We start from the raw sequence: 19142 nt of genomic DNA, 5'->3' as shown, positions 1-19142 counted from the left end.
TAGTTATTGTTTTCAAATTAATTGACTAAATTGACATGGTGATATTGCTAACATTTCTACCTTTTAAGAGCTCTCTTGCCTTTCTGGAGAACCTTTTGCTGTCAATTTCAAAAGGTGTCTTTCAAGCTGTTCTTATTTCATAAGAGCGATAGGCTGAGAAGAGAATGGTCATGTGTGTATATAATTATTTTAATTTAGATTTGTCCAATGTCCATCTCATGGTTTACCAGTCGTTGACTTAGTTTACTGCCACAAGATCCCAGATTGTCTTGTTTACTTCTCCTCTTCAGCAACAGTATCTGAGGAGAGTCCACAAAGAATCCAGTGTCTCAGGAAACATCCCTCCACACTGGAACCATAAGGTTTTCCATTGCATATAATTTGGTATGTAGGGTAAAGAGATAGCTTTTGGTCAGTGATGATTCAAGGGCACCAGGGCAATCACAGCTGAAATACACAGACATAGATATATCATGAATACGTTACGGTTCATCTTATATTTCCTTAGCATCATTGTTTGAGGCGAGAAAGGTTGAATGGCCTGTGGAGTTAAGGTCAAAGGTCAGACAAGGTCATTAAAACTATAAGGGTGCTTGTCTACATTTAAATCCTATCAATATTATTCCATACTGTAAAATGTTTTGTTATTATTTTTCACAATATCCTTATTTTGATGCTGCGCTCACCACCCTGACAGCGAGCCTGTGTTGCTGAACACGGTTACATGTGTTTCACCGGTAGCGGCATCGCAAATAACTTGTTTTTGCCGTGGGATTCTAAAGCCTGTGAAACCCACTGCTGTCGAGACGCCTACGCCCGGTATGCTCCTCTTCTAAACCCTCTTTTTATAGCGCTGTCATGTCGACGACTGATGTGCGTGTGTGAAGAAGGAACACCCGCGCAGCGCCGCGGACCAGATTATCACCACCATCTGATCTAGTTAAGCGCAGCATGGTTTCGCCTCATTACCGTGCCCTGTCTGTTGCCATTTTGCTTGACGCAGCCTAATTAAGGGAGTGACTCACGTATCGACGGAGGGACACGGTTGGCCTGGCGTCGCGTAATCGGAGGATCATCTCCAGACCGTGTTAATAACGAGAAGCTGTGTTAAGTAAATTAAAAGTTAGGGGCTGTTCAAAAACCTTCAATGAACAGAAATCTCAGTGATCACCACAACATTTACATTTATATTACATGTAACCATTTACATTATATTTACGTTTACAATTACATTTAGTCATTTACATTTAGTCATTTACATTTAGTTATTTACATTTAGTTATTTACATTTAGTCATTTACATTTAGTCATTTACATTTAATCATTTACATTTAGTCATTTAGCTGATGCTTTTATCCAAAGAAGAGTATACCTCTGGCGGCTGAGCCTGAGGGTAAATGGGATTGTTTGTCTACTAGTGCCGAATTTGTTACACTCAGAGTGCATAGTAGTATAGACATAGTAGTATAGTACATAATAGTAAAAGACGGTAAACGTTTTTTTTTTTTCAGATATTCATTGAAAAAGTGTGTTTTTAGTCAACGGCGGAAAACTGGGCTTTTCCCACCTTGGGTGCGGAGTGCGGACAGGGTGGAAAGGAATCCCAACCTGAGCATGACAACAGCAAAATGGCCACTGTGTGAATATAACATTATTCAAGTTACTGAATGCAATGTGGAAAGAGCAATTTTACAGATTTGTCGTATAATAATTAATAATATAAAATCAAATCATATGACTGAATATAATTATTTTGCCTGGGCAGCTAGAGTTTAGGGAAAGTTTTCTCACATCAAAAAACAGCATGAATTTAAGAATCAATTTGAGTTCTCAGACGTAACCTACTCTCAATCTAACCTAATCTATAAAAACACCCAACACAGCCTCTAAAATGACATGCAGATAACAACATTGTATCAACAGTAATAAGCCTATATATACCAATCATAATCCATAATTTACAATATAAGTAATTGGGTAGCCACGTCAGAAATATAACGCTATGGGTCTGGGTGGTTTTGTGCGTTAATGGATTAATGTCTCAATGGTATCATCAATAGTCTTTGCTTTCTTGCGCCAGGCTTTGTCGGGGACTTGTTGATGTTAGAGTGGACTGAAAAATATGTGAATATTGGATGGATAGGCTGGATTTACCATGTCAAAACCCAAGGAAAAACCTGCGCTCACTTTCCTCTAAGCATAATGATGAACTGGGCAGCGACCAGGAACTAAGGCATTAGTGCGGTATCATATTACTACATAACAATACGCTCCTCTCACTGTCGCCCCCCCACAGTCCGTAGAGGAGCGCTGCGTGTTCAGAGAGTCCGAGGAGCTGCCGGCCTCCACACGGCTGAGGCGAGAAGCCTGGATCTCCTCAAGTGTGTATGGCTTCTCCCGGCCCATTCAGGTACAACTTTAACCATGGAGACCCATCTGTTTGTCAGACATCATTTACATATACTTCAAACATCTGGGGACACTGCTTTGAATCCTTATTAACACCGACCGCACAGTTGATTATTACAATATTTACTTTACATGATCGAGATCAGTATGAATAAACGGGCAAATGTTTTGGCTGCTTTGTTCAGTGGCTCCACGGTGCATTGGAAATGCTATTCAGTTGTGTGTGTGTTTGGGGGGGAGGGGTCATTTCAGTTTTCATGGCATGAAAATAATAATTGTGGGCGACGAGCAAGATGGAACGCACCAAATCGCAATGACATCAGAGATCTAACTATGCAGACAAATTATTTCGTTAATTATACAGCCATTTTGTGTTGTTATTGTGTTATTGTTTGCTGCAGACACAAACCTTGCTACACAGCTGGGAATCTACCTGAGGAGGCAGGGAGTTTGCAGGAAAAGGACCCCCCCCCCCCCCCCCCCCCCCCCCCAATACCATTTTCAAAGTGAAGTATCTCCAGACATTTGAAGTATATGGAAAGTTTATGGAAGTAATATATGGAAACCGGTCTCCTGAGATTAATTTAAACTTAACGCAGAATTTGATTTGTAATCATTCACATTTGCATGTCGCTAAACACATTGTTCTGATTCTGAGCAGGATCCACTCAACAGACTCAGATTAATGTGCGTCGGGGAAACTGCGTCTTCAAGTATCTCTGTTCAGCGGAGACGGCCATGAGTCATGTCTGATTTAACAGGAGCTGGTATTGGAGTAGTTGGCAAAGCACACTTTGACTTCTTACCGGGTAACTCAAAACACTGCAGGTGCACTGAACTCCCACTGGCACACTGTGATATCCAGTGGTGATATAATGTGATAGGTGAACGTTGTCCCTCCATCACACTTTAAAAATATATATATTCCCCCCAACCCCCCCCCCCCGACTGACCTAGATAATGTTAGATAATGTTCAGTTAGATTTTTTTTATGTCAAGTAATACCATGCATGTGAGCGGCATGGAAGCCTTGCGTGCAAATGCCAAAATAAAGAAACGGGAGATTTGTGGGGGGGGGGTGGAACGGAGGCCAATTATATGTCAGTCTATTATTCTCCGCGGTGGAACGAGCCCGGCGAGAGAGCGAGAGAGAGAGAGAGAGACTCACCGCTGTTCCTGTTGTTTTCCCAGGAGTTTGGACTGGCCCGTTTCAAGAGCAACCAGGTGAAGGCTATGAAAGGGCTGGAATACGCCCTGTCCAATTTACACGGTACGTACCGATGCACCACACAGGCAGAAGAGGGAGAAAACGGGGGGGGGGGGGCAAAACAGCTTATTTTGGGGAACTGTGGTGGGCTGGGTATGGGAGGGTTATCATTATTTTATTATAGGACAGTTTTGCATCACATTTTCCACAGTTAATTTTCTTTATTTTGTTCTTTAAAGTAAGAATAAAAAACTTCTCCAAACTCTCCGTATAAGCCTCTCGATCCTCCTCGTGACTGATTGTGATTGTGTTGAGGGAAATCAAAGTGGAAATGGCGAAATTGCTTCCGCCGGCCAATCGACACTCTCGACATTCACCCTCCCGTCACGCCTCAGCGTGGATAATCAGCCTGTGATTGCGCTAGCTGTCCGTCACGTCTCTTGAAGTCTTCCGCGGAGTGAAGTGTGCCGCGGTAATGACTCGAGCATGCCTAAAGTGTGTCCATTTCTGCCGTCCTCGACGGCCTCGTCTGGTTGATTGACACCTACAAGTTCCACTTTGATCTAATTCAACAAGGCCTGGTGATTTTAAGCATCTAAAGTGGCGTCGTGTTTGTCGTCATGAGGTTTAGTGGGCAGTGCCATGTGACTGCAGAGAGCTGGAGAGCGGCTTGGTTGTCCGAAGGGACTTGTGTGCTGTAGCTTAACCAGGGGTTTGTAGAACACAAAAACACCCACATGCAGTATAACCAACATATATGTTTTTCTAAAGCAAGTCCCAAAGCGCGGTGTAACTGCCTGTTTAACTGTGCACATGACAAATAAGTATCTTGAATATCTTATTCCCTGAAATGAAGACCAAACATCAATTGTCTAATCATACCAAAATGGCAATAAGCGTATCAGTCTTAACACTTTGAGTGCCGCACGTATCGCTTATCTTTACCGCTAGATTGCCAGCTTGATAGTCGTTTCCGTGGTCGTTTCACTATGTTTGCGAAGCTGTGTGTGTGTTTTGTATTATATCTGTGGAGACATGGTGTGGCTCATTTTGACAGACATTACTTGTAGTGCAACATGGGAAATTCTTTTTGTTTCTACACGCTGTCGGTTTTTTTTGTGTCCACTTTTTCTCCTTATTTTCTCCCATCCCAATTTCGTGTATCCAATTCTCCCCTACGGAGGGGCCCCTACCAAGAAAAAAAGAAAGAGGAGGCCGCGTATCAACACCAAGCCATCCCAGTTCAGACACAGACAATACTGCCACCTGGTGATAGTCGATCGGCATTGCAGTTCTAGTGTATGTGCCAACGTGATGCAGATCGCTCCGGGCAAGTCTGTAGAGCGGGGATCAAAGTAAAAAGATTTTTGGCACTCAACGCTTGTCGAGCAAACACGTAATTTTCCGTTTTTGGCACAGAATGTGTTAATGGCATACATGTTCCATTGGATAATTCAACTTCTGGGCCCAGAGAAATCATGGAGCAAATAGGGGGGAAAAACATTATATTTAAAATAATACCAACTTCTGGATCCTAAATGGATGTTTTCATGGCTCTCAAGGGTTATGTTTGGGATTTTAGTTTTTGTTTGTTAATTTTAAAGGGGCATTTCAATGATTTTTAAAGTTGATTGCTATTTACTACAACTATGCACTACACTCAGTAGTACTAATTTGTATATTTTGTACCCAGTTTAATCACCTGTACATTGTATATATTACTATTGCACTTTACTGTTACATTTGCACTCTGGTTGGATGACAAACTTGTTTTTGTTGTACTAATACTTGTGCTGTGTAATGACAATGAATTAGAATCTAATCTAATCTAATGGCTCTGTTGTGTGGAGAACATGAAGCGTACCAACGTGCTCCATGTCTGGAGAGCTGGGTCGCACCGCCCCCCCTGAGAAACTCGGGGACCTCTAGTCGTGAACTGCAGACACTATTTCCTCAACTATTTCCTCAACGTTCATGGAGTTGGGCGTTGGGCTACGGTTGAAAATAATGTGAGGAAATACCGTCTGCTCTCCACTGGATGACGTCATGCAGTAGAGTTAGTTGGGGGGGCCCGGGGGGGGGGGCGGAGCTCCCGAGACATGGAACACATCCTCCCCACAACAGAACAATAGGATTTAAGGTTGAAAATGGGTGAAGTGGAATTTTTTAAGTGCTAGGCTACTTACTGTTAAACGTTTTCGGTGGGCTTCTTAATGCAAATGCCACAGTTTTGACCTGGAAGAGAAATGTTAGAAGACGAAGAAAAAGTGTGTTAACCGTAGACCTCTGCTGCATTCATCCAAAGAGAAGTTAAGTGGCTATATGTAGAATGTTTGTATAAAAAAACCACTTTATCTGTTATAAATAAAACACTTTCAACGGTTTACTTGCTAGTTGAAATTAACTGAGGATTCCAACAGTTCACATGCTAGTCAAAATGAACGGGCGATTGCAGTGGCTGTTATGGTTAATGAAAAGACGAGGCTTAGTTATTATGTTTATTAGTGGATTTCATGATTACTATAAGGTGAATAAACATAGTTCAGACAACTAATTAATTCTGTCCTTAAAAATAAATTACCTTTGTCTGTTTCTCAAATTAAATTACCTCTATCCATCTCCATAACTAGTGGTTGCTAAGTGAATTCGTAGGAAGGGTATTCTAGGACGGACAGTGGTTCTCAACCATTTTGGTTCACGACCCCCTAAAAACTGAAGGATGTCTGTTTGGGACTTCTAAAAACAGAAGGATGCCTGTTTGGGACTTCTAAAAACAGAAGGATGCCTGTTTGGGACTTCTAAAAACAGAAGGATGCCTGTTTGGGACTTCTAAAAACAGAAGGATGCCTGTTTGGGACTTCTACTAACAGCAGGATGCCTGTTTGGGACTTCTAAAAACAGAAGGATGCCTGTTTGGGACTTCTAAAAACAGAAGGATGCCTGTTTGGGACTTCTACTAACAGCAGGATGCCTGTTTGCGACCCCCCCTACATGGTCGAGCATAGAAAGAATGGTGAACTGTGACACAGAATATTGACTTTTATTTCCCCTTTTTCAGGATTTTTAACTTGATTAATGATTGGAGGAGGGCTTTAGTCTTCAAATATTCATTATTTCACAGGAAAAAAGCATCTATACTTTCTAAGATTATAAACATGATAAAGTATGTGTATATCATTTTGTTATCAAGAAGGGGGGGGGGGGGGAATCATCTTGCGACCCCCTTGGGGATCCTGACCCCCAGGTTGAGAACCATTGTTCTAGGAAATTAAGTTCCTCTGCATGCTTGTTGCTATATGATCACAATACTTTTTATCCATTTAAAACATTTATCCGTTTTTTAGCCAATGTAACATTATTCCTTATTGTCCTATCAATTCAAGTCATTGACTACTACTCAACTACTCAAATGCGTGCTGTATAGTCTGTGTGGAAGGTGACACGGTGCACTGTCTCTGTGTGTGTGTGTGTGTGTGACATGGTTCTTCTACATGAGGGCCCTGCGGTCTGAATGTGAGAGTGGCCTTTCCTTCTGTTCTTCCTGTTTGGCAGGGGACTCATGTCAAATGACAAGGTCATTGTTGTGACACAGTCGCTGTGTCATGATGCTGATGCAGCATACGCTTGTCTAATAGGACCTTTTCCCATTGTTGTTGTTGTGATTCTATCTCCCCCAACCCCTCTGTTGCTGCTATGGCAGGACTTACAGTAGCCTCAGGCCAGGCAGTGGGGGTAAGTACAGCAGGTTAGCGCCGGGACGTTCATCTGCCATCCCAGGCCTCGGCCGGGGTTTGTCACATGATGGCCGGTAGACTTGTACAGTAGTGTTGTGTATATTTGTATTGTAGTGTAGCTAATGGCTCTCTCTAGAACATTCTCTAGATCTCTGTAGCCCCTCTGTTTATCCTGCTGCGTGTAGATTTTCGGGTCAATGTTCTTCCTGTCCAGAGAGACGGGGAAAGTGGGAGAGTATACGGGAACGACGTCATGCGCGATGTTTGATTGCAGCTACTTTGCATTCACGCTTCAAGATACTGTTGTCGATGTTTTCCCTCGTTCATTTGGCAAATGAGTGTGTACACTTTCACAGTCTATACAGCACTATAATCTAGTGCCTGCATTGTATGAAGATATGCCAAAATGTGACCACTTGACTATGGAGTACATGGTCTACTACTGTACATAGTACTAATTATGTGCAACTAAAATGTTATTGTTTTTTCAGAGAATGGTTAATTTCATGGGCATTAATCATGTGCTCAAGGATGTTCCTGAGGGATGTAGGGTTCAGCCCCCGTGTCGTCACCTCACCATTTAGCATGACTTTCTTTATTTTCCTTTCTAAATGCATGATCTCACATCGCCTCCATCCCAACAGGGAACCACCCTTCCCTGAGATCTCGCTGTGGACAACCTTTCAGTCAACTGGCTCTGCTGGCAGCTTCAGAAGCAGCCATAACCTTTACCCATTATGTCAGCAACTGTGAGAAAGGCTGATGCAAACCTAGGAAATCGCAGAAATGTTGACATCAAGCAGGATTTTTATTATTTTTTGTATCTACTTTTTCTCCCATTTTCTATTTTTCTCCCATCCCAATTTCGTATCGTCCAATTCTACCCTCCCCTGTCTCGAACGTTGTTAGGCCATGCCTCCCACAAGCCGGCTGCAATGTGGACTAAGCCTTACATCACGTGTCCCCTCCGGTACTCAAGGAAGCAGCAGTCGCATCTTTTCACCTGCACAGCGCGATCTCTCAGCGTCGGGGGTCTGCGTTTGGAGGGCACGCCGCCCCCGTCGCTTCCTGATTCTGCTGCGCAGGCGCACCAACCGACCTGTAGGAGTCGCTGTCCACAACGTCCGATCCCCACCCATCAGCTTCCCACTCCCTAATACTGCCAATTGTATTAGTATGAACGACCAGCCAAGCTGATAGCAATGCGGAGAGCTGGGCTCGAACCCAGCGTTTCCTGCATTGGTGGTGAGCGCCTTGCCCACTGCACCACCTAGCCGCCCATCAAGCAGGATTTCTATTATAAAAAATAAAAAAATAAACTGAATAGATGCTCACTGTTATTCATGATGTAGACATGGGCGTAGACGGGCACTTGTGAGAGCTTGTCATTGATTGGCAGATCATAAACTCGCACGGTGGTGGAGACACACAATACATACCGGTACAATTTGGAGTGTAGGTGGAAAAACTAGCAAGCTGGCTCACTTGTGCCCAGAGCTAACACAACTGCCCCGTTGGATCTGCCTTAGAGGATTGAAGAGCTATCTCCTGATCCAGACCAATCCCAAACTCGTCCAGACCACCTGAGACAGACGGTCCCAAACTCATCCAGACCACCTGAGACAGATAATCCCAAACCCGTCCAGATCGCCTGAGACAGATGGTCCCAAACTCGTCCAGACCACCTGAGACAGATAATCCCAAACCCGTCCAGACCACCTGAGACAGACGGTCCCAAACCCGTCCAGACCACCTGAAACAGATAATCCCAAACCCGTCCAGACCACCTGAGACAGACGATCCCAAACTCATCAAGACCACCTGAGACAGATAATCCCAAACCCGTCCAGACCGCGTGTAGCCTTTTTACAACGCATCCGCGTTTCCGGCACTCTGATTGGCCAGGTCATGTGACATGTGCGCCCAATAGCGTGTTTGCCCATTTCCGCGTCGAACAGCCTGCAAACTACCTGGCGTTCTATCGCCATGCTCTAAGACAAACTCTAACCTTAACCAACTTCGAAAGAGTGCCTAAGCTTAACCGGCGAAAGAACTTGCCGCCACACTCTAAGACAAACTCTAACCTTAACCAACTTCGAAGAGTGCCTAAGCTTAACCAGTGTAGAAACTTGCCGTCCCACGATTGGCGCTCATGTCACATGACCTGGCCAATCAGAGCGCAAAACTGGAGCCCGGAAACGCGGATGCGTTGTAAAAAGGCTTCAAGCGTCCAGACCGCCTGAGACAGACGATCCCAAACTCATCCAGACCGCCTGAGACAGACGGTCCCAAACTCGTCCAGACCGCCTGAGACAGACGATCCCAAACTCGTCCAGACCACCTGAGACAGACGGTCCCAAACCCGTCCAGACCACCTGAGACAGACGGTCCCAAACCCGTCCAGACCACCTGAGACAGACGATCCCAAACTCATCCAGACCACCAATCAGTCACTGAACGCATTTTGACCAATTACTGTATCCGTGTGAGAGTGTTTTCTGCTTTACAGCCAACTGTAACATGTAGCAATTCTCATGAACCAATCGTATTTTGCGGTTGGTTGGTGTGTTCACTCAGTATGTATGTACGTAGCGCAATGAGAAAATATATGATGCGATGGGACCACGGTGTGATTGGTCAGTTCAAACATTGAACACTCCAATCAGATAAATAAACCCCTGGCTCCGAACGGTCCGCTTTATTCTAGATGGTGGTGGAGGCGGTGGGGGGAGTGGGGGGCACTGAAGGGAGCTGAAGCCTGTGTGGCTGTAATCACCATGAGTACAGTGGTCGTCAACATCAAAGAGCTTTTTATTCAGGATGAGTTCATCTGTTTGCTGCCCCTCCAAGGGAAGAGGCTGAGAGCTGCGGCCATGTCTGCATGTTAATGGGCTTCACCTCCTCACCCGGCCGGCTCATTTATAATCAATGCTGCCTCTCAGGGGGGGGGGGGTGTTTGTGCATGTGCACATCCGTGTGCGTTTGTTAGCCTCTTTGCTGTATATGTTTATCTATTTGTGTGTGTGTGTGTGTGTACATGCTCACGTCCGCGTGTGAAGGGTCTGTCTCTGGTCCTCTTCCCATCTGCATATCCAGCAGCTAGGGGGAGACTCGGGATGAAGGAGACAGGGATTGGGGGTTAGGGCAGGTCACGGAGAGCTATGGCGCTCTGCGTCCCGCCTCTGATCCCCCCCCCCCCTGGGGGTCAGCCGGAGCACCCGGGCCTGGGAAGGCTCCAGAGCTCCGGTTATTCTGGTCAGTGGCTCAGACCTGCAGCTGGGCCGGACCGTTAAGCCACACAGAGGCAGAGGGAGAGATCAGGACACAAGGGGAGAGAGAGAGAATAGAAAGAGGAATCTGTTTCTCATGCATCGCAAATGGAATGGACATCTAGTGTAGAGTTGCCGGGTACACACGCCCTCGACGACTTATATCGTCGTGGTCATGATATCAATAAACGTCTTGAGAAGTAAGAAGATGCGGCTGTGTAATGGTTGTAATGTTTCTGTTCTGACTGTCACTCTTAGTGTCTAGCAGAAAGAATTGAATTGTCCACACGATGACAATATAGCTGACGGTTCTCTTCTTTACTTCCACACTTTGGGTTGCATACATGAAAACTGGCGGACACCGTATCTGACGTCATTAACATGAGTCTGGGCTAAACCAACACTGCACTCGACTACAAAAGAAGTGTCTTTCTTGAGTAGAGCGTCGCAAATTATTGGCTGTTTCTACCAGTTTGTACTGGAATTCTAGTCTCAGACGGTCCAGGAAAACACTGCCTACATTGACAGCTGGTTTCAGACCTGCAGCTAGACTGGGCTCACTTACAGACGAGACAAGAGGAGAGAAGTGGAGCTCAGAGAGGGAAGAGAGGATATGAAAGAATGATGAATAGTGCAATCTTGGCCTCCGCTGTCCTGATACAAAGTATTTCCTGTGCCATTACCTCTCGTCTGTTTCCCAGGGACTTGGGCAGACCGCAACATAACATTGGCTTTGTGAAAGACCCTATAATGGTTGTCACCCCTAGGAAGAGTTCAGGTTTGTAAGAAGGTTATCTGATTATCTATTATAAAGTGGGAGTTCTTCTGGGTATGTGGGTATGTGGGTACTCTGCAAGTCTTTGGGGCTGAAAACCTTTTTTTCAGCTTCAACATACTGTAGCATCAAAGTCACATTTAAATTATTATATGCTATGTTGTGAAACAGTCAATTGTTAACGTAGCAATTGATTTCCACCAGCCTCTATACAAATATTTTCAAAAACAACTCTACTACGGCGAGTGCTTTTTGGACGGGTGAAAAGGACCCCCAGTTTATGTTTAGACATGCTTCCTCAATCTGAACAATCCCATGAAGATTTTTTTTTGTATCTATTTTTTCTCCCCCTTCTTTCCGTATTTTTCTCCCATCCCAATTTAGTCGTTATGCCAATACTGGATACTATCACATGTCTCCTCCGATACATGTGGAGTCAGCCAGCCGCTTCTTTTCACCTGACAGCGAGGACTCTCACTGGGGAGTGTAACGCGTGGGAGGATCACACTACCTTCCCCAGATCCCTTCCCTGCTGAACAGGCGCCTAGACCGACCAGTAGGAGTCGCTGTTTACAACGACCAGGATACAAACCCCACCGGCTTCCCACCCGCTAACACTTCCAATTGTTATGTTTGCAGACCAATCGTGTGTTCTGTATTATAGCTATGGAGACAATAGTATGGCTCATTTGACAGGCATTGTCATGTCCATTACTGACTAATTAGTTAATTTCTACACACTGTAGTTTGTAGTTTATTACACGCTAAACATCGCCCATTTCCAAAATAATCCAGTCTTTTTCCATAGATCGCGAGATATGACGCGTTATATGCAATAATCCCAAATCGTTCTGGTTGATCGCCTGAAACCCCAAATACTCCCAAATCAAAGGTATATACCATGTACATATGTGCCTTCACAAAATCATCAAGGGGGGAGGGGGTAGTTTTACCCCGAAAATGCGATCGTTACAAAAAGCTTGGTTTAGGTTTAGGACACTGTGATCATTACAGAAACATGTTTCAGGTTCGGTAAAATAGACATAGAATATACCTTACCTTAGCCAGAAGGTACTTCAAAAAGAATAATTCCAATGATCCCATCGGCGATCGTGATTACTCATTTATATGTAATTACTCGTGTATATGGGAAACTAGGTTTTGAGGCGAGAAGATCCCCTAGCGATTGCTCTGCAAGAGCTCCTCCCCCTCAGAGCGAGTCAGGACCGAAAGGGATCAGGACAGACACTGTCTGAACTAGACTATCAGAGTTAAAAAGGTAGGCAATACTGCCACCTGGTGCTATTCGATCGTCATTGCAATTCCAACGTAGGCAGACACCTAGAGGGCTCCGGCTGACTGTATAGATCAAAGGAAAATATCAAAGGATCAAAACCTGAGTATACTCGGGTTTTGGCGCTCAACGGTTGGCGAGATAACCCGACTATACTCGGGTATGGCGCAGAAAGAGTTATGGGGATGCAGACCAGAGAAAGACTTTCGTCTTGTTTACATCAGGGTCCCCCATTTTCAATTCATCATGACATTTATGACATACAAGATATACAAATATACAGTACTGTTTAAGAGACAGAGATCCGAAAAGAAAATATATACATTCGAGGGGGAAGAAACTGTACATTGGAGGGGGTTGGGTGGGTGGGTGGGGGGATGGGTTTGGACATTTACCGGGGCCAGTTTCGAATAGCAGCCTCCCGTAGGTGCTCTTTGAGAGCTGTTTTGAAGGTTTGAAGGTGGGTAGGGATTCACATTATTTTACAGCTGTGGGTAGGGAGTTCCACATTGTTGTGGCATAATTGCTAAACATATTTAGTCTCTTGTTTGAGCCGAATCTGGGTTGAACATGATTTATGGAACTCCCTCTGGTGTTGTGGTCATGGAATTCACTGACCTTTGGGAAGTATTTCGACATGTACATGGGTATCTTAGTGGTGTAGTGTATCTTGTAGACCAGGCCCATTGCAAGTTGCTGTACTCTGTCGTCTACTCTAAGCCATCCTAGGTTGTCTGTCTCTTTCTTTCTTTCTCTCTCTCTCTCTCTCTCTCTCTCTCTCTCTCTCTCTCTCTCTCTCTCTCTCTCTCTCTCTCTCTCTCTCTCTCTCTCTCTCTCTCTCTCTCTCTCTCTCTCTCTCTCTCTCTCTCTCTCTCTTAAAGCCATTTCCCACAGATGTTTGAATTATCTTGATGAGGAGGATTTGGCTGGCCTCTGATTGGCCCTGCCGTGAGCTCTCTCTCTCTCTCTCTTACACACACTGGCAGAATGCTGCTCTGTGTTGTTGTGGCACCGCTGAGGTCAACAAGTGGACATGATGATTAAAGTATTGTTCTCTCTAAGTGTGTGGGTGGAGGGGGCGGGGGGGGGGGGGGGGGGGGGGGTTCACCATGAGGTCAAACACACGAGATATTACACACACACCCCACAGAGCTGGGTCCAGAGTGTCTACCAATTCATAACCACACGCAGATGTGAATGTGTGCAATGCACACTGACCTGAGGTCCTCCAAATGTTCTGTTTCATAATGACAGACCCCATGGTCGCTTAAGTGTTGTGATCATCCTAGCAAGTATACCTTTTACCACATTGCTGTGTGTTTTAAGGAGCTATGTGGCAGATTTCTACACCCAGAAAGCAGGTGTTGCCCTCTTCTTCTGTATGAGGCAAGGTCATAATACTCACTGATTCTGACTGAAGATCTGTATGGATGGAAACATTGATCTGTGTTGAAAATAAACGACATAGCAACGGACCACCACCTTAACTCTTTCACTACCACACTACCAAAGGGTTAACCATTTCACTGTAACAATACAGAAGGTTAACCCTTTCACTACCACACGACAAAGGGTTAACCCTTTCACAACCACACTACAGAAGGTTAACATTCTGTAGTGTGGTAGTGAAAGGGTTAAAGGTACTGTATTGTCACAGTGAAATGGTTAACCCTTTGGTAGTGTGGTAGTGAAAGGGTTAAGGTGGTGGTCCGTTGCTATGTCGTTTATTTTCAACACAGATCAATGTTGGGTATCGTTTGAAAATGTTCTATACCGGTGCCAAGACTGATACCTGGGATTCAATACCGATACCAAAACTATACTTTTTTCTTGTTACAGTATGTGCGTTGCATGTGCTGTATTAGCCAATCAGAGGCTTTGTCACATTTTGGATTGGTTGAACACAAGAAACAGCCAATCACTAACCTTATATCTTGGAACAAACATCCTTGAATGAATGAATGAATGAAAACTTTATTTAACAGATTGCAGAATGGGTACAATACAGTACGTCTCAATACACACAATTGTTAAAGGGATGCAGACCAGAGAAAGACGTTTGTCTTGTTTGTCTTATTGGATCACTGATGAGATTAACTACTTCGGTATGGAAATTTGGCATTCGATAGTATTGAAGCAATAAAAGTAGGGATGTCCGATATTATCGGCCAACCGATATTATCGGCCGATATCGGCAGTAAAATGTGATATCGGAAAATATCGGTATCGGTTTAAAAAAAGAAAAAAACAATAACAATATTTGTTATATATATATCCAGTGAAATTATTAGTTACCTGAAATTATTCCGTTTTTTGGGGTGGGAAACCCTGCATATATCGGTATCGGTTGATATCGGTTGATATCGGTATCGGAAATTAAGAGTTGGACAATATCGGAATATCGGTATCGGTAAAAAAAACAATATCGAGCATCCCTAAATAAAAGTATAGAATTTCGAAGGTAGAAGGTAGAATCTATAATGTCGTCCAATACCAACCTCTAGGCAAAATGGCCCCTCTTGGTACTGCCAAGAGAGGTCTGGAGAATTTCAAAAAAGTTAACAAAGCGCAATGCCAAGCAAGGCTCTTTTGCCAAGATGTCGCTGTTTGACTGCATTAGGGCTTGTGTCCATAGCGGATGTTTTTTTCAAGGCGGACCGCTTTGAAAAAAAGGAAAAAAAAGTTCAGAGCGTTTCCTGGGTCTCGCCACTGCCGTGGCTCCGCCCCTTCCTCGATGTTGATTACCTTGATGAGCGCGCTCCTTTCCAAAAGTTGAACTAGTTTCAACTTTATGCGCTGGGAGCGCTCCGCCCAAAAACGCTGCCGCCGAGAGCTCATAAACGCGAGGCGCGGCGCTGGGAAGAGGAGCGCGCCTGTCGCGCCTGTAGCATAGAAATTAATGACAGGAAGGAGCTGACAACTCATAAAACGTCCGCTATGGACACAAGCCCTTACAGATTCTACCTTTAGCTAGTGCTGTCCTCAACTAAAGAGATTCTTAGTAGACTAATACCGTACTTTTCGCACTATAAGCCGCACCTGACTATAAGCCGCAGCAGCTAAATTGAATGATGTGTACATATATAAGCCGCACTGGACTATAAGCCGCAGGTGTTTTAATGTTTAATTACCATATGTAATTAGCATTGGGACACAATACTGTCAGACAAATAACAAGAATTAACTCATTTACAAGTTGTATTAAGTTTAGCAAATAAGGGAACAGATAAATAACATTTCAATGCAGTCAAAAAAGCAATATTTTGATTTTTACATTTTCGGGTTTGGTCACGTCGAGTCACATATAAGCCGCACCGTTATATAAGCCGCAGGGTCGAAAAATGGGGGAAAAAGCCGCGGCTTATAGTCCGAAAAGTACGGTAGTCATAGAACTAATAATCAGTTTAATTAATTTCATCAACAAATTTGTACAATACATTTTCACACATGAAATCGTGCAGAAGTAAATCAAATCAAATTGATTTGTAATGTCCCCATGGGCCGGACAAGTCTTCTTTAAACAAGTCAAGAAGAAACATCACAATAAATCAAGAACAATTTTTTTTTACTTGTTTAAATGCAGAGCTTACCTGAGAGTACTTCACCAAATAAACTCATTCAAGATCCTACAAAACGACAAATCGACCAACAGATTCTTGGTAGACTAAGACCGATTAATCAATTAAGAGGGGCCAGCAGCACTACACTTAACTCCAGCAGTGTGCTTTTTAAAGGGGAACTACTCCCATTGACTAACTCTATAATAACGCTGCTTAAAAACACAAAGCTTTCTCTTAACTCATTGACTGCCAGGCTGGGAATGTGCTGCCACGCATTAAACCAATGGAGTCGCTCACCTTGTTTGCAGGGCTATAACTATGTATATTATAGCTATGGATGCAATACTATGGCCCATTTGACATCGAGTATCTATCGTTCAAGATGTGAAAAAGGAATAATTTTCCATCTATACATTCCCGTTTTATACCGTGGTGAATATAAGTATGGTTTTAGAGCGGTTTAGGGTAATTCCTGGGAGGCTAGTAATAGGCCGCAACGCATATTATACTTAATCCATTGGCATTTCGTCCCTATACACGCTACAATAAAAAATTCAAATGCATATGATCAGTATATTATGTTCCATCATGAATGCGTTTCTGATTAATTGATTGTCAATAACGGCATTCGTTAGTACAACAGCATACACTGATCAGGGCGATGGCTATGAAAACAAGGCACAATCAAGCTGAAATTGACGTTAAATTGCCTGTGGCCGGTCAAATTCCAAAAAGAATATTCCAATTATTTGATTGCCATTTGGTAGATCGTATGTCCATTTGGCCCACGCCATAACCCCCCACAGCATAATGAATCAGGGGTCCCGAAAACTATTCAATGCGATCGGGTAAAGCCCTTGGTCCAGGTTACTAGAAAAGTCCGCCCGGAGGAATTTCATCGACACACAGCCCCAAGTCTCAAAGGGAGTGCAACATCGGCCGCATACCACCAGGCGGCGGTATTGGACTTTTGCGATCTCAGACTCATTCCCTATGGTTACACAGGCTCCCTGGATGGATAACGATTGGAAATAGCGAATAAAAGAAATAACGATCAAATAACGAGCATACTCGTTGTTGCCGTCCAACGATTGGCGGCCAATAACGAGTATACTCATCATTGGCGGGGAATGAGTTAATGGTTTTCATTTATTTTTTAATAAACAAGCACAAAACCGTGCAGACCCACGGCCCGACCTGCGCATGCGTCCGACAAAACGTCCCTGCCAGATCGTCCGTGAGTGAGTGATCGCAATTTGCCACGCATAGCCCCTGGCGGCGGTCCTGTGCGCTGTGGGGAAAAGGATCAGAATTTGATCTGGCTTGATGCAGCCAATACCCATAAATCAAGTCTCCCATTCATTGTTGACGGTGCAGCCCCAGACTTTTTAAATGATGACATCACAAGTTTGAGTCTTACTTCTTTGGTTTCTGGCTTTATGAGAGAGTAGCTCATCTTCACAAATATTGATTTAACTTTCCTGGGCCGTGGAAAGAACATTGATTCATTTGGGTGATGTTCCCTAATCATTATTTATTCATAATGTGTCCGTCTGTCCTGCACCTGATATTCCGAAGCAGCTGGATGTGCTTGGTCTCTGTCTGTCAGACTCACCCTCTTGTTCCGTCTCTCTGTCCCTCCAGGAGAGGCGCCTCAGCGGCTGCTCCGGGACACCGTGAAGGATGCCTCAGAGAAGGCCAAGGACGCAGCTCTGGCCGCCAAAGAGAGAGCCAAGACCCTGGCCTCAGCCGCCACAGCCCAGCAGAAGCCCCAGCAGTATGTCTGACCGGGCCGCTCTCACTGGGAACACTACAGAACACCTTTTATTAAGTCTTAAAATGAGTGGGGAAATCTGCCAAAGGGGTGAGATAATGTCACCTGTTTTTCCTGAGCTTGTTTTCAGAAATTAGCTCGAAATGAACTAAATCCTCTTGAAATGGAAGGGGTGACGTGCACTGTTTCAAGATATTGTCACTCGTTTCAAAAGGTTCGGTAGGAACAGGATGTCCCACAAGGCCCCACAGTGGCACTACTGGGAGTAATACCTGGAGGCCTGGGATACCTTTTAAATACATTACTGAGCAGCAGCCTTCAAGTGTTCAGTATAACCATTAGATGGCTGAAACCAGACCCTCCCACATATAATACATGGATCCAAAAAGCATGGGACCGATGGAGCCCTTTCATTGCCTTATTAATACAATGAGGTTTACAATGTGTATACATATATATATATATATATATATATATATATATATATATTGTCGGTATTGGAGTGGATATTTATGTTTTCTTCTGTGTGCACTATTTTAGCTTAATACCTGATTATAATGTACAAATGCTATATACAGTACATCTGAAAAAGGAAAAAGAAGGTAATTGTAAATGATACAATTGAATATGTATATATTATACAGAAAAGTAACTAAAAAGGTAAATAAAATAAAAAATTAAAGAAAGTTCAGTAGGTGCGCGGTGTGATGCAAGGCTTCTATCCTCCCTACAACCGGCCAGTGGGGGGCATATACGAGCAACGATCAGGACAGGGGAGGGAGAATTGGCACGAGAGGTAAATTGGGATGGGGAGAAAAATCACAGAAAAAGGAGAAAAAGTAGACACAAAAAAAAGGTTTAATAGGTGAACCAAGTGAAATTACCTCACCTCATTGGCAGTTGTCTTCACCTGTTTTCTGAAAATATTTTGAGACTCAATATGAGCAATATTTGTTAAGACAAAGAGGTGTTATTGCAGTGAATGGACTATATGGAACACACACACACCGATAAGACCTGACATACAGCCAGGCTGCACAATGCCTTCCCCTGGACTCTGCTGGAGCCGCACTGCTGGGATCAAGCCGCTATCTGGCTCCTCTTGTGTCGTCTATCACTA

At 44.0% G+C, this 19142-nt stretch overlaps 1 protein-coding gene across 1 annotated transcript in view; it reads left to right on the top strand.

The window, feature by feature from the left end:
* The window catches only part of LOC311232023 (PRELI domain-containing protein 1, mitochondrial-like), a 33497-nt gene extending 14994 nt beyond the window's left edge, over window positions 1-18503 (top strand). The window contains exons 4-6 of the mRNA XM_084318687.1: window positions 2297-2410; window positions 3601-3679; window positions 17893-18503. Of these exons, the coding sequence (XP_084174813.1) occupies window positions 2297-2410; window positions 3601-3679; window positions 17893-18035 (336 nt within the window). The 3' untranslated portion in view covers window positions 18036-18503. The remainder of the gene's footprint in view (window positions 1-2296; window positions 2411-3600; window positions 3680-17892) is intronic.
* The last annotated feature ends 639 nt before the right edge of the window (window positions 18504-19142 follow it).

Source organism: Notolepis coatsorum (assembly GCF_963971535.1).
Source record: "Notolepis coatsorum genome assembly, chromosome: 7".
NCBI lineage: Eukaryota > Metazoa > Chordata > Actinopteri > Aulopiformes > Paralepididae > Notolepis > Notolepis coatsorum.
The sequence above is the reverse complement of the archived record's forward strand: the minus strand, read 5'-3'. Positions and strand labels throughout refer to the sequence as shown.